General features: G+C 36.4%; 3 protein-coding genes across 6 annotated transcripts; 1 reads left to right on the top strand and 2 right to left on the bottom strand.

Moving 5' to 3' along the window:
- Positions 1-145: 145 nt before the first annotated feature.
- On the bottom strand, positions 146-12672 carry LOC140772503 (uncharacterized). 3 transcript variants are annotated; one of them, XM_073114600.1, is made up of 15 exons: positions 12134-12672; positions 11943-12028; positions 7282-7436; positions 7134-7198; positions 6831-7025; positions 6687-6741; positions 5500-5760; positions 5230-5363; positions 4724-4913; positions 4507-4566; positions 4176-4421; positions 2891-3149; positions 2592-2797; positions 1716-1766; positions 146-767 (listed from the first exon to the last, which is right to left on the bottom strand). In XM_073114600.1, exons 1-15 carry the CDS (start codon positions 12301-12303, stop codon positions 477-479), a joined length of 2424 nt encoding a protein of 807 aa, XP_072970701.1. In that variant the 5' UTR covers positions 12304-12672; the 3' UTR covers positions 146-476. The 3 variants fall into 3 exon arrangements, with proteins under 3 accessions (XP_072970701.1, XP_072970703.1, XP_072970702.1); XM_073114602.1 differs by having other exon boundaries at positions 7134-7203; positions 7282-7449; positions 12134-12151; XM_073114601.1 differs by having other exon boundaries at positions 7282-7449; positions 12134-12151.
- Positions 12673-13644: 972 nt separating this feature from the next.
- Positions 13645-18446, top strand: LOC140771967 (uncharacterized). 2 transcript variants are annotated; one of them, XR_012106241.1, is made up of 4 exons: positions 13645-14077; positions 14451-15963; positions 16369-17868; positions 17957-18446. XR_012106241.1 is itself a non-coding variant. In XM_073113820.1 (3 exons), the coding sequence occupies exons 1-3, from the start codon at positions 13660-13662 to the stop codon at positions 17648-17650; spliced, it is 3213 nt and encodes a 1070-aa protein (XP_072969921.1). In that variant the 5' UTR covers positions 13645-13659; the 3' UTR covers positions 17651-18445. The 2 variants fall into 2 exon arrangements, 1 of the variants encoding a protein (XP_072969921.1); XM_073113820.1 differs by having other exon boundaries at positions 16369-18445.
- A 2040-nt stretch (positions 18447-20486) lies between these two features.
- On the bottom strand, positions 20487-22273 carry LOC140772575 (early nodulin-like protein 14). The gene is made up of 4 exons (XM_073114714.1): positions 22017-22273; positions 21812-21927; positions 21027-21395; positions 20487-20818 (listed from the first exon to the last, which is right to left on the bottom strand). The coding sequence occupies exons 1-4, from the start codon at positions 22156-22158 to the stop codon at positions 20735-20737; spliced, it is 711 nt and encodes a 236-aa protein (XP_072970815.1). The 5' UTR covers positions 22159-22273; the 3' UTR covers positions 20487-20734.
- Positions 22274-26936: the final 4663 nt, after the last annotated feature.

Genomic DNA, 26936 nt, shown 5'->3' with positions numbered 1-26936 from the left:
CGAATAGCACAGCAACTGAGGATAATTGCCATCGTTGCAGGTGACCGCAAATCTGTTAATTACTGCCAGAGTATACCTCTCGCATTCAAGCAGGAATAAATCAAAGACGGATCGCAATAAATCAAGCACTGCTCCCTCTATCAGCTGCATGAGATCCTGACCCCATTTAAAACCTAAATTTGCCACATATTTGTTATGTGCGAACATCTCTAGACTAGCATTACATCTGCAAGACTTAATTACACTTAACAGAAAAAAGAAAGAAAGGAATGAATGTGTATACAGCTCACTAAACAAAGAACTGCTGCCAGGAATTTTACATCATGCTATGATGAATATAAGTCTAGTATAGGCTTTAACACCCCACTCCAGGGAGACGTGATATTTAACTCTCTGGTCAAGTAAACCCTGTAAATTGATATGGTGATGCAGTAAGGGAGGGAAGGAAGCTTCAAGCTGTCAGATTCTAGCAATCGTCAAAGGAATAACTCTGGGAAGGACCACATGATGAACTTTGCAAAAATGTCTGTCTCAAGAAACTCTATGTGAGCTGCTCGGCCAATGATGGTATTCAAGTTCCTGCCCTGAGAAGATGTATCAAAGTTCACATCACAGCGCATGAATACCCGCCTTTCGGATGAGGGTGCCCGTATCTGATCCAAGCAATTGTTTAACATTTCCATGAAGATCTCTCCCTTCTTTGAGTTATCCCAAGAAGAGGCATGGCATAGTTCGATTCTGGCTGAATGATAGGGGACATAACCATCCTGAAAAGAGAAGCAAATAGTATATTTAGGGGAGCTGAACATTATGAGAAGTCTACTATATTTTTCATTCCAAACAATTAAATAGCATATCTTTATGAAAATGTCAGACCAATCAAGTTGAAACACTACCTCACCGATCATGATAAATGTCAAGATAAATATCCAAAATGCAAATTTTTTATGGTTTAAAGCCCCCAACATGTGCATCAATCTGGAAATGGCATCAACATAGAAGGCAACTGTGCTAAAACATATGCAACAGGCAAATAAGAAAGTTGACAAATCATAACCAAAGAACTGCGTATACTATGAAAAAATTGAACATTTCTGATTTGTGAAAGGAAATGCCACTTAAAAAATTGTATTATGACACTGAAATCATTTATTTTCTGTTTGTTTGATGACATGAAGAAGACCTTAAGAACAAATGGTTCTTAAAATTCGCAGAGTAACATAACAGCTAACAAAGATGTCAACAAGTGGCTTAGAACATGTCAACATAGGATCCTTAAAACTACATCTAAAGAATCTGTAATATGTGAGTAGGAGTTTCCATTTCATTTCATTGTTCTTTTCCTAATTTCTGAGAGCTGGGACCATTATTAGTTAAGTGACAAAGGATTGTTGACAGAGTTTCGTGGTTTTGCTCAAGCAGCTCAACATCTTTAAAACATTAGCAATTATTACACAAAGAGCTTCCACTAAACAATACTACTACATTAACAGCATGGATTAGTAAAATTACTTCAACGAAAAAGAAGGGTGCCCAATAAAGAGTAGAGAAAGGAGGCTGTTTGGTCTGAAAGAGCAAACAAACCTCACCAACAACCAACAACAAACAATCAGATAATCAAGTAATATGCCTCTTGCAGAACAATATCATTTGAGCTCTTCTCGAGAAAGACAAACTTCTAAATTTCAAAAGTGACCTGTTGCACAAAGTAGTACCTGTGGAGATGAAAACAGGATAGTGTTCTTGAAATTCTCCAATGTCTTCTGCTGAAAAAACGATAAGAGAAGAAATCAGCATCTTCGTGATGAAGTGAGTGAAATTGCTACTAACTGAATAGGACAAATATGACATTTTTTTTATAAGTATCCCATCTTCCCTAATGCGTAAAAGACAATCCAATTATGGATCTCTTCCATTGACAAAAATAGATAGTTCACAGAGGTTGGGTGAAGGATTCTTTAATATCAGACAGATATCTACTTGATATTTTGTCACCGATACTAGTAGGATGATTAAATCAGGCTCAACCAATAAAGGGAAATATCCTCTTTAGTCTAGTTCTTTAATGTAAAAGGGATAATAGACAGTCAATGAGATTGCTATGTGAACAAGCTCAAATGACACTCAATAAACTTAGGATTGTGACGATGTCAATATTGCTAACTGGTTCTAATAAATGTCCTTGTAAAAAAGTGGCAACAAGACAATAAAGATTATTATTTGTACTAAGCTTGTATCCAAAATGTATGCTAAAATTCTCAGGACAACAACTAATATCATAATGACCAGTAACAAAAAGATAATGTGGTGGGCCTGGTGGCCTTGTAGGAGTACTTGTAATATGTTCCAAATGAAATTATAAACAGAAATATTAAATGATTAAATTCACTAGCTAACTAAAAGATCAAGGGATCCTTGTAAACATAAGAATTGATTATAATATATGCAAATTACTCATGCTGACTCTATAATCACAAGGGTGCGGGTGCTGCTGAATCTAAAAAACCTCCAACCTACAAAACTGCTCAACAAGCTAGCTAATATATTTCCTGCATCCATGTAAGTGATTATTTTTAAGGTGGTTGTATTACCTTACACAGCTTGTAAAAGAAGGTATTCTGGAGATCTTGATCATCAGTGAAAGTGAGCTGATGAATGCATTGAGCTCCCTTAAGTTTCTTTAGAAGCCATAACCCAGAGTTGAACAACGAGTTTGAGCTGTACCAAAATCCCAAGTGTGGACCAGATATTGACACATATGTAAATAGGTGCTTCAAGAAAGGTCCCATCATGCTCTCTGTTAAATTGGGAAGAGCTATTAGGGATTATGTCATAAGAGATATATCAGAATTAATGTTTATCAAGGAATCTGGGAAATCTAGATAATAACCAGTCAAAGCACTTCTTATTATGATGTTTCCAATGGAATGCCCAACAAAACTAAGCTTTATATCTTTGCAGCCACCATATCTTGCAAGCTTATCCATTTTCTTTCTAAGGAAAGCTACCACTTCCTCAGCCAACCTGCTACCCATTTCTCTGAAGTCTCCAGATGTTTTTTCTTCATTAGCCCTTGACATGAGACACTCAGCTCCAGGATCTAACAAAAGCCATTGATTCCGAACAAGCCTTAAATCCAGATGGTGTCCCTGTTTTGATGTAGATGGATAAAAATTCAACTGAGCCACATTCTGAATTATAAGTAATGGGTTTACACCACATATCAGAAAGAGATGTATTTGATACTGTAAGTTTTGCATTAGCAACAAACTTTAAGTTGAATTTAATAATATACCATATTACCATGCATGTTAAGGTGCACATTAAGCCCAAGTTGTTTTACTCATTATAGAAGGAAATCATCAATTTTATCAATAGCTCCACAGAAGATGATATTGACAATATTTCATTTTTTTTCCTGTCTACATAAAGGAACCATTTGGTCAATTACATTTACACGTCCATCACCTGCACATATGCATACTAGTTTACTTTAATTGTGTTTGAAATCTGCTTGAACATATTTGAGTCCTGAGGCAGAAGTGAAGCTCTAATAAAGCACTTATTTAACACTCAGTTTATTTGCAACAGCTTGAAGTTGCATTGTCTGGCTAACAGAGAGACTGAACCATGTCTGTTGGCATCGTGCTGACACTTGGCACATCAACATGTTCCCAATATTGTAGCAATTCAGCATTTGCAGCCATATTTCATCTGGTAATGCCAATTTCAATGGCAACCTATGGTTCAAGTAATACTACATTCCAAATACTTGGCTTTGGATAGGAAACAATGGCTAGAAAAGAGCTACCAAATTAGCGTAGTGGATGTAATGATTAAAGTTGCTTTATGTGCTTAGATTAAAGTCATCCTAGATGTTGTAAAAGCAGCCAACAAACCAAGAGATTTCAAACTTAAAGGGACAGCAGAGAATACTAATAAGAATGATATGATAACTTTGACATTTGGAAAGTTAACTATGCTGACAACTTAATACATCTAGTGGCATGTATAACATAATAGCTGCAACTTGGTTATATATGTAGAAAGAAAATAGATTTAATTAAACAAAGCAACACTCATTAAAGGCATGACAGAAAACAACCGAAACTATATGATCATTAGACTACAGAAGTATATGGAGAACTTAATACTGTTCAAGGTTGAAAACTTGCCTGAAAACCATGAACAAAGACCACAACTTTCAATACACGACCATTTCTTTTACTGCTGCCAGCTTTTGGTAGGATATATTCTCTAGGCCGTCTTGGCATCAAAGTATTTTCAGTCTGGTCCTGTGAGTGCAAATTGTCGCCAGAACCATGCTGTGGAACAGTCATCACATGTTGTTCTATGATAACGATAGGAACATGTGAAGGATCACCAAAGATCTGCAAATCTTGAATAGAACCATTGTTTATCTGCAAAAGATGAACATCTTTTAAAATAAACTGTGATAAAATATTCTAGCACAACAGATCCATTGAAAACACAACTATAACTGACCTTCATTTGTGCAATGCTTTTCCTATGAAGTTCAGCACGTGAAGAGGCATTCTGTGCCGGCTGCACATAAAATTCAACTATTCAATAGTCATATATAACCTTAAAATGTTAGATGACCAATAATAACTACAGGTATGAGGAAGCAGATTTTTTTGTCAAGTGAAGCGGGCAATTTTCTTTCAAAAAGAAAAGAATTTTAGCCTTAAGACATAATTACATCCTCAGTGAACTTCCGTGAAACTATGGCCCTTCCCAGCGAGTTTCTGTTGGAAGAGTCATCGGTTCCACTTCTCAAGTAACGATGAGGAATATCGATCTTTGAATGAACTGTCCAAATTGACCATTCTGTTTTCCGATCAGTAGCCCAAACATCATATAAATACTCCAATATCTTTATTCTATTTGTCCTGCAGTGGAGTAACACAAATTGGTCACAAAATTTTTGTGAAAATAATAAGCTGCTTAAGGTTTGTTTAGTCAATTTTACTTCAACCTCAGTCCTTAAATACTATTAGATTTTGTATAATGATGCATTAGAAAATAAGATAACACAGACTATTTATCAAAAGAAATCTGCAAATGATACAATGAAAAATAGAACTGAAACTGACCGAAATGTCTAGTATTTCAACCAACCAAAGTTTTAAATTATGAATTCCATTGCTTTAATATGAAATCCAAGATGCGGACGATTAAGAATCTCAAGAATATAGATCATCATACCTATGGAACATTAAGAATGCATTCCATATAAATAAAAGTTGGCTGCCCACTGTTAGAAACATATCCAACAGCTCTTCCTTAGACAAGGTATAGAGCATGACATCATTATTAAAATCAATCATATCATCTGATTTCTGCACAAGAGAAAAGGAAAAGTACAGAAAAAAGCATCATCTTTTATTGTTAACAGTTCAAAAGCATAAATGTATACAACAAAAAAAAAGAAGAAAGTATAGCTAGGATAAAAAAGATGAATGAAGTTGAATGTACCTCTGCAAAAGTTTGCAAAATACCAGTGAATTGCCCAACACCCATCTTCATCCCAGAACTTCGTGTAGTAGGTAATGCCCCTCTCAAAGAAGAATCAATCAACTCAAATTTACCAAGGTTTAGGTCAGCACTCCGTAGATCATCAATGGTCTGACCAATTGCTTCACTAAGGTTTTTAAGTTCTTCAAGGAGTAATTCCCGAGAAGTTACTAATGACTTGATAATTTCAATAGCTTTTGATCCCCACCCTCGACCCAATATCTGCAAATCAAGTATCAACATTTAGCAAATCTGATGAAGAAATGAAAAGATATCACTATGTGGTAACTTAGAAAGATAAGATCATAAGAATACACCTCAAAGATCAACATTTCGTTATAAATAATTAGAATCAAGTAAGATCAACTGTAACTCATTTATAAGTATGATGATACATTTAAGAGGTTGGAATCTTAGAGGCATTCTTGTTTCACCTTGAAGTCACACTTTCATCAAAATCATAATGATGAGTTGACAGTTACATGGACAAAAAGTTGATCAGATGTAAATTTAAGCATAACAATAATGCAAAGAGAGCATCCTTGGTCTTTCTCTCTCCAAAATGAGAAAAGACAAATATAGAGATTTTACAGAAACTAATTTAATTAGAGATCATTATTCAGATAAACTGTCAGGATGAGGGAATTTGATTGCCAAGATGAAGCATGCTCTCCAAGACATGAAATCAACATGTGCTGATGTACAGGTAAAAGTTAGAGCCACAGCTCAGTGATCGAACATCACAAAAGTATTTGAAGGCTTTGAAACGTAGAACCATTATTACTTTATTGAAATAATCCAGTTGCTTGTGCAAGATAAATGTCACATGTGATTACATTGTAAGCAGCCAATAGGAGTTAATAGGTGAGGGCTAATTAGGTTGGACATTAAAACCATGTGCATATTACATGATTTTAACTAGTTAGATGGAACCAAATTATTGGACCTGGGAACTTATCATGACAGCTTTTGGATTTAGTTTAGTTGTGAAAGGAGTAATGGCATGTCATATGGACAGTTTCTGATTATCCAAAGACACCATCAGCCATTATGCACATGTGTGCTGATGCATATCCGTGTCCTTCCATTGCAAGCATGCAGAAATTAATTTGCATGCAAAGAAGTTCCAAGAGAAAAGGGTAATATACATGCTTCGGTTCTTCTGAATCCACACCACCAGCAATTTCCACCATGTGAGATACACTGCAATTCCCAAATATTCCCATCAATACTTATAAGGCATCCAAGAGAAAACATTAAAAATGAGCTTTATAACATAATCTTTTACAAACCTGGGTACCTTCAATGAAGTAGTAGTTCTGCCAGCTTTTAGAAAAGCAATGTGAATGGACAGATCCACAAGCACTGCATGAAAAGCATCAAAATGTACGGGGCAATATGCATGCAAACCAAGCAGTGCTTTAGGAGGAACTCTGAATTCATGTACTGCAGCCGGAAATGTATCAAAAGCAGCCGGCATTTCATAACTATGACATGAAGGAGAAAACATTTTCCCAATCATTTAGGAAGACTAAGAGAACAAAAGGTACTGTCTATAATAAAAAATTAGGATATCATAAAGTTTGTTCACTCACCCATTTTCCGGCAATGGAGCATACATAAGCTCAAACTTCAGTATAACAGCAGATGCTAGAGGGTCCTACACTAAAACAAATGGGTCATTAGAAGCACAAATGGAATTAATAATATGAGGATTGAGAAGAAAGTAAAGAGAGGGCCAACCTCATGCTCCGCAATAAGCAAGTTAAAAGAGACCATAACACACAGAAATATATCCTGTCTAGCATACTTGATTCGGAAGGGCTGGGTGTGGAAACTGTAGTCGGCATCATCTATCCTCCAAATGCCCAATGCATCATCTGAGACAACATCCGGAGCTGCACAACCGACCTAACATGTCATTATCTATCAGCTAAAATCTAAACATGAAGAAACTTTAAGATAGTAGAACATTCATCATAGTGTAACATTTTTATTTTTTTTTAAAGTCATAGTGGAACATACTAACACTAAACATTCCTTTAAACTGAACAAACAATATTAATCTACTCTCTATCACTTTAAATGACTCAAAATGGACATTGTGAACAATAGAATGTATTAGAGTTATTAGATTATATATTATTTATTTATCTTATTTTACGGTGACCTTGTATAAATAGGGCTTAGCCCCCTCTTTCATCATCAATAAAATACATTAACCAAAATCCTCTCCTCTCCAAACTCATTTAGGTTTTGGATCTTCTATTGTTACATGATATCAAAGTCATTCAATCTCTAATGATCAACCTCTAGATCATTTCTCTCTCAACAGTCTCTCCATCTCAACCATTGGATTTCATCTTCTTCAAATTATTTTTCCTCGCAGCCTTTGCAATCCCCGTTGGCGTTGCCTTGTCGTCCTCGAGCGTCGCTACTCAAGCTTCTCCGGCAAGGCAGTCATGTGATCATCGTTTTTGGCAAGGCAGTCGTGTGGAGTGTGGAGCTTTTGTCGTCGGAGTTTAGAGAGCCCAAGGAAGTCTTTTCTCTGCTCCAATGCACTGTCGATCTCCACTGCTGCCAATGAGGCCATCTTCCAATGGTTGTGTTGCCGAACGTCCCTTGGCTCCAGACTTAAGCTCAGTGAAGGTAACATCCCTTGGCTCTCTTCTTTCATCTTCTTGCTTCAATTCATCTAGGCAGTGAAAACAAGGCAAGCCATTGAATGAAAACTAAAAATTATTTTTCTCGCTCACCAAGTGTTCAACGGAAGTTCACTCATCCACAACAGTACTATTCAAAGTTTTCACTCACTAAATTTTCGACAAAAGTGTCAAGTGCAGTAGAATTGTTTTTCAACAATCACCTACATAGTGTTTGATGAAAGTCCACCATGTTGAACCTCAAGTTTTTAGCAGACCTATCCAAATTTGACACCTACTTAGTAGCGCGTCAAGGTTAGCCGTATTGTTCATTATATGTTTGACGAAAGGCTTGAGTCAAAAAATTTTGAAGCATCCACGAAGTGTTTGACAGGTTGTCTCTTTTAATGACATGTTATGTTTTGGTGAATCGTGAGACCTTAGCTTTACTAATGCCTCTATTTGTGCCTCTACTTTCTCTGGTATGACAAAATCTTAGATTTTTTTATTCTAGCGCCTTATATCATATGACTGGTGACTTGTTCAATTTCATTACTCTCACCCCTACCTCTACCACCCTTTCTCGTGTTCACACTGCTGATGAAACTCATTATCACATCTCTCACATAAGTAGAGCTGCGAAAAATAATCGGCTCGATAAGGCTCGATTAAGCTTGGCTAAAAAATAAGCCAAGTTGAGCTTGATCTTTAAGTTTACTCTCGAAATTAAATTTGAGCCGAGCTTGATCTCAAGCTGGTTCATATTATCTCATGTTATAACCATTATATCTTTTGATCTAATGGCTCGGCTTCTCTCTCTTTATAGTTGAATTAGGACTTTATTTCAAGCTTGATTTAAGCCTAAATCAATTCAAGCTTACTCATGCTAAAAAATAATTTAAATTGATAAAGTCTGAAATTGCTCATTGAGTAGCTCGTTTAAGCTTGAGTTCACAATTGTCTCGAATTGAAATGATTTCAAATCAAGCTTTATCACAAATCTAGGCTCAAAATTAATTTTAATTCAAGATTGATCAGAGCAATGCTTAATCAAGCTCGGCTCGTTTATATCCCCTACAAATTAGTTACATCGCCCCAACCACGAATCATACTAGTCGTTTTACTTTATCTGATGTCTGGCTCATTCTCGATCTTACAATAAATCTTATTCTATTACTCAGCTTTCTAACTCTAGTTACACCGTGTTATTCTCTTTTACTTCTTGTTACAGAACACATCAACTGACCAAAGGATTGGGATTGACAGTCGGATTCATGAGCTCTACTATCTGAACCAGCTTCACCTTCCTCCACCAAATCTCAGTGTTTGTCTATCACTCCCCTATCTCCTTCAGACCGATCGCATCGGCATCTAGATCATATATCGAGTCCATTGTCTCAAGGCCTTATTCAAATCTAGATCCTTAAGTAGTACCCATTTTTCTTGTTTGTCTTCTTATACTGAAAGGGTTTGCAAAACACCAAGCACTTCTTTTTTCTATTACTGAGAGTATCTCTGATCCCCCTTTGATCTTGTGCACTCTGACATTTGGGGTCCCGCTTCGTTTTTTTTTTTGGTCTTGGCTTTCTTTATTATGTATAATTTATTAATGATATTTTACCAGAATTTACCTTATGCGTCAACGCTCCGAGATATATTAGATCTATCTTGATTTATCTTTTATAGTTCGTACTTAGTTCGGTCGATCTATTAAGATCTGACGACACTCGAGAATACCTTTCCTTTGAGTTTTGTTCTATTTATGCTTCTGCCAGTACCCAATCTCAGCAATCGTATCCTTATACCCCTGCTCAGAATAGTGTTGCTGAACGAAAGCATTATCATCTTCTTGAGACCACTCGTGCTCTTCTCTTTAAAGCCTTTGTTCCTTGTTCTTATTGGGCTTATGCCCTTCTTACTTCTTTCTATCTAATCAATCGAACTCAATCTTCAATCTTTGATGGTGTAACCCCGTACATGCGTCTCTATGGTACTTCACAATCTTAAAGTTATCTTCGTACCTTTGGGTGCACTTGTGTCTTTCTAAGATATAGTCCAGAATATAAAGGCTATCGTTATTATGACATTTATGCTCGTCGTTTAGGATATTATGCCATATCACTTTTCTGAAAGAGGTACCCTTCACATTCGATGCTTTGACTCCCTCAGACTTATCCGTTCTAGATCTCCCTACAGCTATCTTCTCTTCTGTCCGTTCGGATGTCCCTGCCTCAACTCTGCCCCTAACTTGCACTATGATCCTCTACTCATATAGACTTCTTTACTATCACTTTCATCTGCCACTCCAGATTGCTCTCACTAAGGTTCTAGCTTTTCTAAATAAGTGCCCCCATCTCATGACAACCCTACCATATTTCTCTCGCAGATCTTGCCCCACTCTTACAACTGAGCCTCTCTTTACCGGTAATCTCTCTCCGACTATCTCATATTCTACTGTGACGACTCCTATACTCGCTCGTCGTTATCTAGAGCGTGAGTATCACTTTCCCAACCAGTATGATCATTTTTATACTTTTTCTATATATCAATGATATGATTATCATTGAAGATGACTCGGTCGATATCCCCTCTCTTGAGCAGCATCATCAGCATTAATTTGAGATGAAAGACTTCGATCCTCTTTGGTACTTTTTGAGTAGGAAAATTGCTCAATCATCACATAACCTTTTGTTGTCTTAGCAAAAGTATATTATAGACATTCTCAGTCGTGCCACCATCACTAATACTCATCCCATTACTACCTCAGTTAACTTTCATGTAAAGCTTCGTTACAATGATGGTTAGCTTTTTCCAAATCCAACCAGATATCATCAATTGGTAAGGGCACTCGTCTATTTAACTATTACCCACCGCCTGATATCTCTCATATAGTTGGTTTTGCCACTCAGTTCATGCAGGTTCCTCGATCTACCAAATATGCTGCTTTTATACATATTCTTTAATACCTTTGCGACATAATCACTCACCCTCCTTTCATGCTATGAATATCCAACTTACTCTACTAACTTATTTCGATGCATATTATGCTAGTGACAGGTCTGATCAGAAATCTACTATGAACTTCTGCATTTTTTAGGAGTATTTATGATTTCTTGGCATAGCAAGAAGCAGAATATGGTCTCTCTTCAGTACTGAGTTAGAGTATCATGCTATGTGCACGGCGACTAAAGAGATTGATTGGTTCCACCTCCTAAGTGATATAAGTGTTACCTAAGCCTTCCAACCCCCCCTTCATGTCGACAATGATGGTGCTAAAAAACTTGTTAAAAACTTTATTTTTTATAAGAGGACAAAGCATATTGAAATCGATATCCACTAGACTCGCCAAAAGTACCGAACTGGAATCATTTCGCTCCATTGGCACAACATTAAGGAGTAGATTGTCAACTTTTTCATAAAGTCTCTTCTCCTAATACGCTTTGAGCATTTAGTTAGCAAACTCTTAATTTATGATCCACCTTAAATTTGAGGTATATTAGAGTTATTATATTAAATATTATTTATTTATATTATTTTATGGTGACCTGCTTAGCCCTCACCTTCATCATCAATGAAATACATTCACCAAAATCCCCTCCTCTTCTCTGTTCTCAGTTTGGATAATCTATTATTACATAATGCTATAATGCTAGTAAATAACGAAGTAATATAGTCATAAAGGCTTTGAGTCATACTAGTTGCAATAAGAAACACAAATGTTTCCCAAATTGCATTATTTCTAAACAAGATAAGAAAATATACCTTCGTACTGCACAACTCTCGCTGGAGTTCCACGAGATTCCCGGGTACCGTCCTCCCATCTTGCAGTAATCTTTATCTGATACCATCTGCAGACGCAATCATCACGATTACCACCATAGAACACAAACGATTGAAACCCGCAGGAAATTCACATCTAAATTTTTTTTTAAAAAAAATCTTCCTAGAATTACCCCTGCTGGAAGAGATCAAGATTATGGAAGCGGTGGATATAAATGGCGATCTCGTGCACGGTCTCCAACATATCCGGCTGCCGAAACAAAGCAGCCCTCGCACCGAGCAATCTCTTCGACGGCGAGCTCTTCGGATTCAAGCCGACGAGGCTTCTCAGCCGCCGAAACATAGGTGATCGCCGACCCGGATCCGCCTCGAGACTTGCATCCCTGCGCCCTGTGCTGACCAGATCGGTCGTACGAGAAGCCTAATTCCACTCAGAACTCCACCATTTCCTCTCGATCTAAGATCTCTGCTCCAAATGGCAGCGAAGGAGACGATAAATCGTTAGAGAGAATGGGAACAGATAGAAATCGGAATGGTTGCTAGGGTTTGTTGTTCAATCCTACGGTGGGGAAATTAGGGTTTTGGAGGTGATCGGAAAGTGGGGAAGGGAAGGAGGAGCTGTTCTTGTCGATCGAGAGAAAGGTGGGAGAATGGGAGGACACAATATCTCAGCCGTACGTGTGTCTTGATCTCTAGTCGGCGGCGATGCCACATACGTAGGCGCCTAAATGCGAAACGGAAACCTACCGTGGTGCGGGAAACGGCCATTAGTCGATCCAGACGGATTTAGATCGGACGGTGGCCGTTAGATTATTAGAATTTCACAATTAACACCCTTTTAAATATATTATTTGCGTGAAGGCCCCCTCTAAAGTTTACACGAGTTAAACATGAAAGTTGCCGTGTGGGTTCGGTAATAGACTGAAATCTAAATCTATGTACATGTTTCTTTTTCGAGATAAATCACCTATATAATAATATTATTATCCTCTAAGGAGACAACTTTATTGAAGGGTTTTTTTTAATTCAATTTTTTTATTTTTAAAAATAATAAAATATTCACTATTAGGCTTATACTTGGTAATTTAAATTTAACTCAATTGTAGAAAGCAAAAGTATATTGTTATTTATAAATAGATTTTTTTTTTTGTGCATATACCATTGAAAAATCTAATCTTATCTTATCTCTAAGGCTAATATTTGTATGTATATTTATCAAAATATATGTTATTTGTGTATATATCTTTTCAAATATCTCTCAATAAATATAAGATTAAGTCTCAATAAATTAATAAAAAAAGAAAATAAAGATTGTCTTAACTATGAAAACTAGAATAATAATTTTAAATGTGAGTCAACTGTGAAGAGTATCCCGGGTATTAATTACATGCAAAAACTATATATTTTGAGGATTATATATGCAAATATTTAACAATAGAAAGGTGTTTATATAAATAAGAGATTTTTGAAGGGTGCACATGTAAAAGAAACTTTATCGTTTTATCTTCTGTTCTATGTCTGGGCCTGTCTACTGCCCTTTGGAGCCCAAACCCAATCCATAGGCTGGGCTATAAATGGGCCGGGCTCGGCCCGTTAATGCTGTCACGTGGTCCGGAGCTCAACCGAGGGTTTAGGGTTTAAAGCACCCACCTTTCTCCTCCTTCCTCCTTCGTCCTGCGCTCCCACGCAGGCGGAAGCCATGAAAGCTCTAAGCCTAATCCCCAAAACTATCTTTGTCCATTCCTCATCCCCTCTCTCACCCCGCATCTCTCTCCTCTTCCTCCACTCCGTCGCCGGCGACCGCCGGCCTGAGACCCTAACGCCGCCATCTTCTTCCCCGATCTCCACCTCCTCGTCCTCCTCTTTGTATCTGAGGAGGCACCACGATGAGGAGAGCAAGAGCGTGAGGGTTGCGGTGTGGTGGGACTTCGAGAACTGCCACATCCCAGGAGGCGTCAATGTGTTCCGCGTCGCGAACCGGATCACCTCCGCCCTCCGGTCGAGTGGGATCAAGGGGCCGGTGGCCATTACGGCGTTTGGGGATGTGGCTCAGCTTTCGAGGAGTACACAGGAGGCCCTTATCTCCACCGGCATCTCGCTCACCCACGTGCCTCACAGTCGGTTATCTCTTGCCATCCTTTTCCTGTTCTTAGTATTGTTGCCATCCTGCTCAGTTCCATGTCTCTGCTTTAAAAATTGCATTTTGGTGTGGGTTCTTGAAATATTGGCGGAAGATAGAATGCAACTTTAGCAGTGATGCTGTACTCTAATATATGAAACGATACAATTGACACTAGACGATTCTTATTGCCAATTCATTGGAATGATAAAGAAGATCTCTAGTGCAGATACATGTCTTTATCTGATGATTAAGTTGCCTAATAAGCAAAGTCTGCATGTTGGTTAATTTCTTATTGAAGCTTTTATGTAGAATTTGTTAAATTAGGAGTTTTTGCTTCCAAGATTCTTGACATACCTACCTTTTTGTAGGTGGGAAGAACAGTTCAGACAGATCATTTATGGCTGATGTAGTGTATTGGATTGCTCAGAACCCACCGCCTGCACACTTTTTCCTGATATCTGGGGACAAGGACTTCGCAAACATCCTGCATCGCTTGCGGATGAGCAACTACAATGTACTGCTTGCTAGCCCTGACTCTGCTTCTGGCGTCCTATGTAGCGCTGCCACGATTATGTGGCCGTGGGCTGCTTTAGCTAAAGGTGAAGACTTCTCTGGCAAACATTTTAATCATCCTCCTGATGGTTTATACGGTTCTTGGTATGGTCACTACAAGGGGGTCCTTGATGATCCCTTTGCTGACTCAGAACAAGTAGTCAATTCACAGCCAGAAGAAAGTATGGAATCAATTTCTGAGGCTAAGCCCCGTGCAATTCCCAAGGCAGTGGTTAATGGGATCCGTCAAGTACTATACTCATATCCTGAAGGGGTAAACCTTTCGGATCTTAGAGCAGAGCTTAAGAGGAACAACATAGTCATGGATAAGGATCTATTTGGGTATAAAAAGTTTTCACACTTACTTGCCTCTATGCCACATATTTTGAAGTTTATACGGCCTCCTCCTGGTGAAGGCCAACCTGTTGTAATTTGTACGCATAAGAGAGCCACTGAACCAGTTGAACCCAGATCTGGCCCTGCAAGAATTGTAGATAGTAATGATGAGAGCAAGGGCAATAACAAAACTCAGAGTGAAAAAACATTGCAAGAGTCTACCCCAACTGTAGTATCAGAGTCTCTTCCCAGTCATGGCGAAGTTCATTTAGAAATTAATCCAGCCGCTTCTTCTTCCCAGGTGGCACAGGAGGCTGCAACTAATGGGGGACCATTTGAAAGGATTTGGAGAGTGTTAACTGACCCTCAGCTTTCCAAGTCAGAGCCTTCTAAAGGAGCTAATATGAGGGATACAAATGATGCTTCTGACAGTTCAACCCTTCAGCAAAGAGAAGATGCTGATGTTCGCGAGGGACTTGTTAAGTGGATTTGGAGAACCTTGAATCGCCCTATAGGTGGTAATTCAAGTGAGAAGAATGATACCACTTATGAGGTTAGTTATACTAATGCATCACGTATTCCCAGTTGCAAGAACTCTGATAAAGTAAAGGATGAGAAGACAGCTGCACGCTCAAAGAATGATCTGTCCACGCTGCCAATATCCGATTCCAGACCTGATAAAGATACTTCAGTTCCAAATGATGGAACCAAAAAACGAGATGGTGCTCCAGGATTGAATACAGGTTTATTTAGCCGGATAAGAAGGAAATTGAAATGGTGGAGATATGATGAAGATCAGGAGAAAGGTACATCCACAAATGTCATAGATAATAAGAAAACTGGTAGAAATGGAGAACCTGTTAAATCTTCCACATGTGCAACTTCCCAGGCAGAAGGTCATGATTTATTTTCAAAATCTTACTTTTGGGGTATTTTAGAGCCTTTTTTGCTCACTTCCAAAGGGTCTGACCTAATCTCAAAATCAAGAACAAGGTAAGACCATTTCTCCTTGACGGTATTTTCTCCCTCTTTTATGGGTGTTTCAAGGTTGATGTTGACTTTAATGGATCCGGCTTTTGTTTCTTATTTGCTGTATGACTTTATATATGTGGAACTGCTAATTCATTCTATGTACTTCCTATCTGATACTTTAAGAACCTAAATTTTTTCTTTATTAGCTTACTTATTTACAGCTCTGTTTTTAACAAAAGGAATATCGATTAGTTGACTAGTCTGCAAAAAAGGAAAAGGGGACTTCTTTTTGTATGTTTCTCTTTTTTCTTTCTGGGCCATGAAGTCATCAAAATCGCATAACATACAGAAATTTGATACTTTATTGATGTCTGTTAGTATATTATGGTTGATCCATAATATATGACATTCTGGTCTTTTTATCAGGGAAGAGTTGGTGCAAGGTCTACGGAAGGATGGTCCCTGGCTTCTTAAAGATATGAAAGAAAGCCATCTTCTTTACTTGATAAATTTGTTAATTTTGGATAAGAAATGGGTGGAAGAATCCGCTTCTCAATATTATCCTTTTAGACTTACATTCCCTCCTAAAAGAAAATGTGTTCCATCTCATGGTTCCAATGGTTTAAGTTCTCTTTTTGCTGCCAGAACATCAGCCTCTGGTCTGCAGAATATTTTGGATCAAGAAAAACATGATCAGGAATTCGGGCATCCTGAAACCTCATATGGTGCTAGCTTAGATACTAATGTACCCCAAAATGTTGCAGATTTAAGAGCTTGGCTTCAGAAAACATATAATGGTATCCAGGATATTGAACCAGAGGAATTCCAGAAGCTTTTTGAAAGAAGTTTTGGCAGGAAACTTCTATTTTCTTCATATGGTTATTTGAACATCCATAGTCTGCTTGCAGCATGCTTAGCCGATAGTGGGTATAACAAAGTCAAAAGGAGAAGCCCTCCCAATAGAGAAGAAATATTATCTGATTGCCACAAACTCTTAAAGGAACTTTTGGAGCAGTATCCTGATGGATTTAATATGAGCATTTTCAGACCAATTTTCATTCAGAAATATGGCTATGTTTTGGATTACCAAATGCTTGGTTATCCAAAACTTCAATCGATGTTACAGATCATGCCGGGGGCAAGAATAGAGTCCTCTTTTGTTCTGCCAACCGAAAAGTTCCAATCAGAAGATGAAAAGAGGAAGGTTGTTTCAAGGGAAAATGAAGGGAAAAATAATGGTGAGGACTATGTCTGGGAGGAGTTGGGGCCTGTATCTGATGCAGCTACCAATGAGAACAACAATACTCAAGAAGCAAGCAAAGAATTGAGCTTTGATGAAGCTTCTCTTGCGGATGAGGAATTTTCGGATTCTGAGGATGAATCAGCTTCACAATATGATGGGTCAGATCAACACTTGAGAAGAGGTGAGGAAGACAGCTCCCTCCTGCAGATTCTTGATTCATGGTATAGTAGTAAAGAAGGTGGTGGGAGTGAGCGATCCCAGGGTGTTGATGGACTTGTGGATTGCTCCAGAAGCAACCACGAGAACCCTGTAGATGTTAAGTCAACAGACTCAGAAAAGCTAAAGGTGAGGCCCCATAAGCGCTATTCCTTTGTTTCAGAGTCTAGAGATGATGAGAAGGAAAAGTTAGTTGAGAGTATTTTGGGTAGTTTAAAGAAAGCGGGAGAGTCGAGACTGCATAATTGAATCTCAGCTACACTGCTGCAGTGATGCTGTTCTATAAATTGCCTCAGTTCCAGGTTGACGATGCAAACTCGGTGAGCATATATTCTGAGGAAATCATTTTGTGATTCTTATGTTCAGCAGGGTGCTACAGTAGTACCTGCAGCAAATGCTATGATCTATTCTTGACATCTCATGAAAAGACAATACTATCTCATCAGCAGGAAATAAGAAACCTTGAGGTAAATGCTGAGTTCTTGTGATTTGACGATTTGAGAGCTCGTCTACTTTTAATTCTTCACACGGCACATTCTTCATGACCTGTAGCAGGGAATTAGGAGGAACCTCAGGATAATTTTTCTGCTCCTTTGAACCTTTCATGGTTCTAATCAGCTGCCATCAAGAAGAAGAATTTACAGAAGATGGTATAAAATTGAAAACTGGTGTCTTTTTAGGCTAGAAAATACGCAAATGAGTATTGCAATTTGTCTGGATGCTTTCTCTAGTATTTATGGGAGGCATCGGCTTCGCATAGCCTCTCTAGGCTGTAGAGATGGAAACTTTTTGTTCCGTATATGCTGCAAGGTACAATTACACAACGTTTCTTTGCGGAAGGCAGCATTATAAAAAATTTCTAGGAAGGATAGTTTGTTGGCTTTTGTTGTTCTAATTGAAAGCCTTCTGCATATACTTGCAGCGAGATGCTTGTGGGAAAATGTAGAGGCACATTCTCTTTTTATCGTTGTACAACTATCAGATTCTTTTACTTTTATGATGAGAATTAACCCATACAAACTAATGAAATAGTTTGAATTTTTTAAACTGTATACGTTGCAGTGATAGATTTCTGATTCTTTATATCATTTGTATGTCTCTGGCTGTGGCTGTGGCAGTGACTTCGCCCACTAAACAGTATGACACATCCAAACTTTTGAATTACAATATACTTAATGCAATTAAGTTATAGCAAGCCCTTTCCAAACAGGGTCATAGTAATTCATCTTCAAACTCAAAATTGCAAAAAAAAAAAAAAAGGGAAAAGAAATGGAATGAAAACAAATTTTGCTTTCAAGAGATCACCTTATACTCTTATAGGCTTATATAATCCATGATCACAGTGGTTCCAGAGATAGTCAACCCTGATATGAAGGTTGCCTTAATTGGCTTTCTTGGACTTTGAGAAACTTAGCATCGATGAGTTTCAAACTTCAATAATTTCACTACCTTGTTCAAGGCAAAATGGTGCATTGCCATTGGGGTTGAGACAAGCCTATCATATTTGACTTCAATTTGGAATCGTCTCCAATATCTATTTACTGGGAAATTAAACACCTAGAAGACTGGATCTTTCACATTACTCCACTCGGTGCGTCGTGTAAGGGACCAATTAATTTTATCTGCAGCCATACCTCAATTTTTATCTGAATTTGAAGTTGCTTTAGGCAATCAAAGACTGCCAAATGGCGAAATTCGTGCATTCGGGGCCGCAGGTGATTTGATGCTCTACTTTACTAGTCTAAAAGAGAGTCAACGCCTTGGAATAATGTTAAATTTCAATAAAAAAAGAAACAATAATTTTGCACTTTTTAAGAAAGAAAGGAATAATCTTTTTAACGTCAACTTATTTGATTATTGATAACTTAATGCTCGACAAGTGTGTTGACTTAGAAAAACAGTTCGGTGGTATAAAAACTTAGAGTTTAGACCGAACGACTTTGTATGGTAGATAAAAGTTTAATAAAACTTAAATACATTTGTATCAAGGAAAGATTAGCTTTTATCTAACTTATATCTAGTTACTAGACTCCTAGATTATAAAATAAAAATATTGAACTTAATCATCGCTGGGTTGAGTTTAGAAATCTAAAGCGGAAAGTAGAAAGATTCTTGTCAGAGTCACTGAGAAAAGTGGATTCGAACTTATGTTTAGAATTTAATAAGAGATTAGTTGAGAGTTTAGGAAAAATACTCCGCTTTAGGATATACTGGATAATATTCTAGAAGGTAGGATTTTATTGAGGGATAATTACATTTAAATCCGTTGAATTTTACCTATTCTCATATAGATCTTTGGATTATTTTTTTAGCATATCTATCTCTTTAAATATGTAAAAAATTTAAAATATTCTTTTTCCCTAGTTATTCTTTAAAGAATATCACTGTGACATGTCGTAAATAATTGAGAGGATTAAAGTATCACAAAAAATTAATTAAGAAATCAAAATATGTATAATTTTAGGGTTTAGATATAATTATTCCTTTTATTTACTAATAAAAGTTAAACAACATGGGCTGACATCTCATTTATTACATTTTTACCCTCGCTAACGCCTATCTGGCTATCTTTCTGTGTGTTATATATACAATTATATTGAAAATCCTAGACATTAATATTACTCCTTGGATTAACACTAATCCAATCTCTTTTAACTTTTGGCCATACCCTTTACTCTTTCCTTTTAGTCTCAAAGTTGATGACATCTCCCTTTATGTTGTTCCAGATTGCTTGATTGGCATAATTCTAAGTTCTTGTAAAATGACTACAACCTTTAGAACAAGTTAGCTTTAAAGGTTAATCAACTTTTACTTTTTTTTATTAAATTCTCTAGATTTTTTTAAATATTTATATAATTTCAAACACATCTTGTCTCATATTTATATTTTAAAGTATATTAAACACATAAAAATAAATATTTATAAGGACTAGTCTGGTCAATAGGACAATAATATTAAACCATCTTATCCTTCTTGGTTAGGATTTTGGTGTGCCAACCAAAGGCCACCTAAATCTTTAAGTTTCCCTTGCATTAAACTACTACATGCCAACAAAACTCTAGAGAAAGTGAGTGTTCTCCTCAAATGCATAGTTCATATCTCTATGAAAGTTAGACTTTTTTTTTCAGAAGAGAACAAGACTTAGAAATAAAAACTCCTTTGGCAAAAGGAGATATATATATATATATATATATATATATTACAAGTACTCTCAATCTCTCACCCTCTGGAATTAAAACTCTAGTAACAGTGCCAGTTCCAGGAACCCACTTGCATGCAGCTACACAATAACAATATCTAATCCCTCGAAAGGGAGAAGACGAAGCACAGCTCTCATCCACTAGACCAAAAAGTGAGCACTATCAGAAACACCACCGAAGAAAGTCGTACTCGGCTCCACGACGCCATCCCCACCACCTGCACCAAAATTTAAAAGCACCAAACCCAAAAGAAAAGAGTAGTTAATCTCAACCAAAAGAAAGAGAAAGAAGACCTTTTCTTTTCTCTCTCTCTCTCTCTCTTTTCAAATAAAATGAGAAGTAATATGCAAAAAGGCCCCTTTTAAAGAGTAGAAGGACCTAAAACAAATATGGAACAATATAGAAGTTCAAAATGGAAAAAGAACCTTGTTCTCATCTCCAGTAGGCAAAGGAAGGATGGTGGCGGTGTCCGTTATCCCGGTCGGAAGTGGCACTGCAGGATTACTACTTATTAACGGAACCCCGCTGCTGCTCGGTTCCGTCGCAGGAGCCGGTCCCTCCACCGGTAGTAGTGGGTTAAACGACATGGTGGGCCCCGCCGAGTAGATCGGGGAGCTCGAGAACCAGCCGTTGGATGGAATCGTGGGCAGATCACCACCGGCGATCGGCGGTGGAGCGGCAGCTGGCGAGGCCTCCGTGCTCGGGTCCGGAACGACCACCCGTAACGGAACCTTTTCCCCGCTCTCGCATCTCTTCGTACCCAAGTAGTAGTAACCGGGACGTGCCGGTCGCCACTGAGAAGTATATTACAAAATAGCAAATAAGCCTAATACCTGTTAATATACTAATAAAAAAAATTAACGCAAATTTTGCATGCAATGCATTTTTGCACCAAAAATCAAAATAGTTTTTATTCCGCAGAATCACCCTTTATTTTGCAAAAATAACCAAATCTTGTTATGTACTGCTATTATTGTATGTAGGGATAAAAATGGATTCCTTACTTACTATTTGACTTTGGTTTTGAATAGTTCTGGAAAGTAAAACAAAATTTATATATATATTCGTAAAAACGACCTGTTTTTGAAAAGCACAAGCACTTTCCAGTCTTGCAATATATTTCTTTAGGGGGTTTCGATCCAAAGTTGCAAAAAAAAAAAGAAGAAGAATTATTTGGCAAAAATTTCGAAGGATGCACAAAGATTAATACCTTGAAGTGGGTTGAGTCGCCATTGTGGAGAATGGTGGCTTGTGCGAAGTTGCAGGAGTTGAAAGCATTCTTGCTATGGAAGAGGTAAAGGCTATGCAACTCCTCCTTCTTGAACACTAGCAGATAAAATTAATGCAAACTTAGAGAAATATACAAAAGTTGAGTACGTTTTAGGAGTAGTTGATGGTGAAAACTTAGTGCCTACCAATAGAGTCTCCAATTAGTAGAGTTGGGTCTTTCCACTTGGAGAGGTGATCACTTGCTACTACCATTTCCAACGCTTGAGAGGAGTGGAAGAATAACAATGGCGAAAGAAGAAGAAGAAGAAGAAGAGGCCATGATTCCATTGCTGTCTACAGTGTAAGCAATGGAGATAAGTGGAGGAGGAGGAGGATGAGGAGGAGGAGAAGAAGAGAAGGTAACAGTGGAAGGCTGCAGGAAATGTAGGAGGAGAAAGAGGCAAGAGAGAGAGAGAATCTGAAAAGTAAAGGCTACGCGATTTTCGATGCAGCAGGGACGGATATTTTTTCAAAAGATTAGTGCTTTTTCTAAAGTGGTGACTCTTTAGATTAATTGATGATAATAATCTAATTATGGTGGTGCTTAAAATTTTATTATTAGGTTATAATTTAACCTAATAGCAGCTATTAATGCTTTCAAAAAAAAAATGCCTAAGTTATATATTATTTAACCTTAAAATTGGCATCTATTTGCAATTTTATTATTTGTTTACCCAATTTTAATTTAGTGTATTTCAGCCATAAAAAAATATATAATTTAAGTCAACTCATCTATGTGGCGGTTTTTAATTTGAGTGCAAATTCAATAACCGTCAACTATTGCTTGTCACTTTTGGCTCACTATCAGATGTACGTCAACACATCGATTATAAGCATATCAAAACTCTGATAACTACTTGATGACCAGATGACAGGTAGAAACTTGCATGAGTAGATTCACTCTGAATTTTAATTCCTCTGAATCAGGCAGACTAATAGTAGGGTATTTAAAAAAAAAAAACAATGAAAATAAAAGTACAAGGATAAAACAAAATATGGGGTATATATTAAAAAATTCCACAGAAAAAAATAATAAATTAATTAAGTTTGCAGCCCCATTAATTCTTGGGTCAGAATTTACTATAGAAGACAAGGAGAAGACGACATGGCACAAAGCCTCGTGATGGTCTTTATTTATTTATTTATTTAAATGTTTGTTTGCATTCACTCACTTTGTTCCGTAATCGGCATCGATTTAGGGCTTCGGTAAGCACTTTTGCCGATAACGAGGAGGTTAATAGTTTCCAATGCCAAAGACCACAGTGGCATCCGACACTTCTCTACAAAGAATCATCATGACAAGATGTGATGTATTTTTATACATCGAACGGTCAATGATTGGTTTACATGATTGATCTTCGAATCATTTGACAAAAAGAATACAAAAGGAAGTAAAGCAAAGTAAATCTTAGCATAGTTTATAGAAATGGGTCATAATTAGAACATTATATTTAGGTAAAAAGGTTAATGATGAACACATGCCAAGGGATTAATTTTGCTATGGGGTTTATTTACCCATGCAAACTCTAACAAAGAAGAACTACCTAGGCTCAAGGCTGAATTGTTAATTCTAGAGGAAATTATAATTTAATCATGTGTTTTAGTCTGGTTTTAATTTTAATTTTTATATATTTTTGAAACTTAAGTGACTCAACACCAAGATGTCTAGATTATAGAGAGCTCTCTCACTCGCCTTTCCTAACTTGAATTGTGGCAATCAATGACGACGGTGATAAGTGAGTGAGCCAGTGCACCGCTGAATCACTAGCTCGCATTGTGGTATTCGCTCTTCTCTCTTTCTCTAGCCTGGTCCATTGATGAGAAGTGATTGATGCACCCTTTTAGACTTGTTATAAGTAGATGGTGGAGAACTTTCATCGGTGTTTCTCGATGATTTCACTTCTCCCACTCTTTAACTAGTGAGTCACAATAGAGTCTCATGATGATTTAAAGCTTTTACGCTTACGAATTCGTCAGACTTCGTTATACTTTACTTTCCTTAGTGGTGCTATCTATTATAGCTGAGTATAAGACTTGTGTCAAAAGGTTGTCGTCCTATTCTCCTATTATATTATATCAGGCTGTAAGCAACTCATCACTGCTATTAAGAATGATGAAACTACTAAGATTTGTTTTGTTTTTGTGTGCAGTAGAGATGAAACTAAGAACTTTTGATAAAAAAGAAAAGAAAAAAAGAAATATATATATATATATATATATATATATATATATATATATATATATACATTTTTTTCCTCGCAGAATCTGGGATGAGATTCTCCATGAGCTGCAAAACTTTTGAATAGTAGTAGCCCAAAGCAAGATCTAAGATTCTATAGAGATATTCCAAATCTAAAAGGCAAACAGAGAAGAGAAAGGAAAAAAAAAAACTATGCACTGTTCACGATAGATTCGAATTGTTCTAGTGGACATTACATATGGAGTACTACTTGCAACATGAGAGAGACTTATTCTCCAGAATAAGTGACAGATGATTAGAGATTAGAAAGGGGATCTTTCTGCATATCACCATCCTTAATAGTTTTTTTTTTTAATTTTCACTTTCTACATAATCAACTCGCCTCCCTTTTAACAACTAGATTTAGGGATTTAAGAAATTTTTTCTTTCACCAAAGTAATATTCGGATGATTTTATTTTGGGTTAATTATACCTAAACTTCCTAAACTATCGCATATGTTTACATATACTTTTTTAATTATTCTTTAATGATATTTGACTCTCTCTCTCTCTCTCGATTATCTAATATCTCATACTTATTTGATAGTGTTAACAGAAATGTCAAACAATTATCTAACCGTCAAATTTTTTAGATCTGATGGGTTTCCAGAGAACTTAGAATTGACCCCCCCAATAATCACACGATAGTTTACAAGACGCATTTTAGAGATTCGAAGATTTTTTTTTTTAACCAAAGTAATATTTGGATATTTCTTTTTGGGCTAATTATTTCTAAACTATCGCATATATTTACATATACTTTTTTTAATTATTCTTTAATGATATTTGACTCTCTTAACTATCTAATATCATACTTTTTTGATAGTGTTAACAGAAATGTTAAACAATTATCTAACCGTCAATTTTTTAGATCTGATAGGTTTCCAGAGAATTTAGAATTGAACCCCCAACAATCACACAATCACACGATAGTTTACAACAATAAAAAAAAAATCTAAAAATAAACTATGAAAGACGCGTTTTAGAGATTCTAAGATTTTTTTTTTCACCAAAGTACTATTCGCGCATTTCTTTATGGGTTAATTATACCTAAACTTTCTAAACTATCGCATATGTTTACATATACTTTCTTGATTATTCTTTAATGATATTTGATTCTCTCAACTATCTAATATCTCGAACTTATTTGATAGTGTTAACAGAAATGCTAAACAATTATCTAACTGTCAATTTTTTAGATCTGATAGATTCCTAAAGAACTTAGAATCGATCCCCCCGACAATAACACGATAGTTTACAATAAAAAATATTAAAAGATAAATTATGAAAGATGCATTTTAGAGATTCTATATAATTATAAGGATTAATGTGTCACAAAAAGTAAATTATTATGTTAAAATATTTAAAGGAGAACCTAAGCTAACAATGCTACAATCCTACAATGCTATAGGTGGTGTTATGAAAAAAAAAGAAGGAAATTTTAAAACATCTTAACTTTTGGTTTTAGTATTATTAACACATTTTCATGTGTATTTATTTTACTGATGATTACCATAAAGATGAGTTAGATTTATATATATTCTAATTACCTTATTAACCCTATGTAATTAAACATTCTTACTTAACTTTGCGATATTATCATTGTCCTCTTAGGTTATAGGTTACATATGTTTTTTGCTTACACTAATAATAAAATATTCTCTATTCTATTGACGGTTGTTAGATTATATTTAACTCAGAATAAAATTAGAATGCATGGATCAAATGATAAATATCTGCACAATTGATTATAAGATAAGAAGTAATCTTTAAGCCGAAGAATTAAGGAATGGCTAAGACTTGCAATATAATTAAGAAGTAAAACTAGAGATGGAGAAAGGAAGAAATATTCTAGGTGTTTAAAGCTTCGCATTCACATTAAAGGCTAACATCAAGTGGTTATTAAAGCATCAATAGGATTTAAGAATGAATTAATTAGCTAAATCCAAAGCTAAAGAAGACATGTAGGATTTCACATTAATTATTAGGGTTTTATATGAAATCATATCTCAACAAGAATTAGTCCTCAAACATGTGATAATTATCTACTGATGTCCAAAATTAAGCTATATTAAGCTAAAGAAAACTTTTTTTTATTTTTGAACCAAAACCTATATTAAGCTAGACCTATTCCGTTAGGAGGGTTAAGGTATCAATAGCAAGAAGGATACATAAATCTTGGGGAACGGTGGTCCAACACCCTCAACAAAATAGGTTGTGCACTGAATTTACCCTATTGGGCTGCTCAGTCGGCCACTCGATTATCTTCTCTCAGTACATGACACACACGACTTTCCAAAAAAGAACCGAGTAGAGATATACACTTGGCAACTAGCCTACCTAGACTCCAAGGGCAACCAACTCGTCCTTACATGATCAGGACCAGTTCAAGAGAGTTTGACTCCATTTCAACCAATTTGTGGCCTAAGTCAATCTTTAGTTAAGGACTTAATTGATTAGGAGAAGAAAAACTTTGATATCACTATTTGATTAGATCTAATTCTTGAATTCGATATAGACATGAATCCAATCTGATCCACTTGCTAGTCTTATCTAGATGAGTTAGGGTTTGCAGATAGCCCATTAACTCGACCCACTTATGGGCCCACAATAATAGAACTTAAAACAAAAATTTAATATAAAAACATCGTATCTTTTGCTTTTATTATCTTATATACTATCATATTAATATTTATCATTCGACTCAACTCAGGTATTTTAACTAAAATACCTTAAAAAATATTCTATCATTAGTTTTGGAAAATTGCTAGTTACCATGCACATAAATTTAAGATTACTAAAAGTGTGAAATGACCATAATAACTTT

Source organism: Typha angustifolia, chromosome 12, assembly GCF_048772165.1.
Source record: "Typha angustifolia cultivar Huaian chromosome 12, ASM4877216v1, whole genome shotgun sequence".
In the NCBI taxonomy this organism is placed as follows: Eukaryota; Viridiplantae; Streptophyta; class Magnoliopsida; order Poales; family Typhaceae; genus Typha; species Typha angustifolia.
Note: the sequence above shows the minus strand (reverse complement) of the source record. Positions and strands in the feature narration are given on the sequence as shown.

Bases quoted from the DNA above. Each gene is read 5' to 3' on its own strand.
- LOC140772575 (XM_073114714.1), bottom strand. From the start codon at position 22,158: ATGGAATCATGGCCTCTTCTTCTTCTTCTTCTTCTTTCGCCATTGTTA. The intron at 21,928-22,016 runs GTAGGCACTAAG...TTTATCTGCTAG, and splicing joins ACTAATTGGAGACTCTATTG to TGTTCAAGAAGGAGGAGTTG. The intron at 21,396-21,811 runs GTATTAATCTTT...TATACTTCTCAG, and splicing joins GCGACTCAACCCACTTCAAG to TGGCGACCGGCACGTCCCGG.
- LOC140772503 (XM_073114600.1), bottom strand. From the start codon at position 12,303: ATGTTTCGGCGGCTGAGAAGCCTCGTCGGCTTGAATCCGAAGAGCTCG. The intron at 4,914-5,229 runs GTATGATGATCT...ACTCCACTGCAG, and splicing joins GCATTCTTAATGTTCCATAG to GACAAATAGAATAAAGATAT. The intron at 2,798-2,890 runs GTTATTATCTAG...CCAATTTAACAG, and splicing joins AATAAGAAGTGCTTTGACTG to AGAGCATGATGGGACCTTTC.
- LOC140771967 (XM_073113820.1), top strand. From the start codon at position 13,660: ATGAAAGCTCTAAGCCTAATCCCCAAAACTATCTTTGTCCATTCCTCA. The intron at 14,078-14,450 runs GTCGGTTATCTC...ACCTTTTTGTAG, and splicing joins GCTCACCCACGTGCCTCACA to GTGGGAAGAACAGTTCAGAC. The intron at 15,964-16,368 runs GTAAGACCATTT...TCTTTTTATCAG, and splicing joins ATCTCAAAATCAAGAACAAG to GGAAGAGTTGGTGCAAGGTC.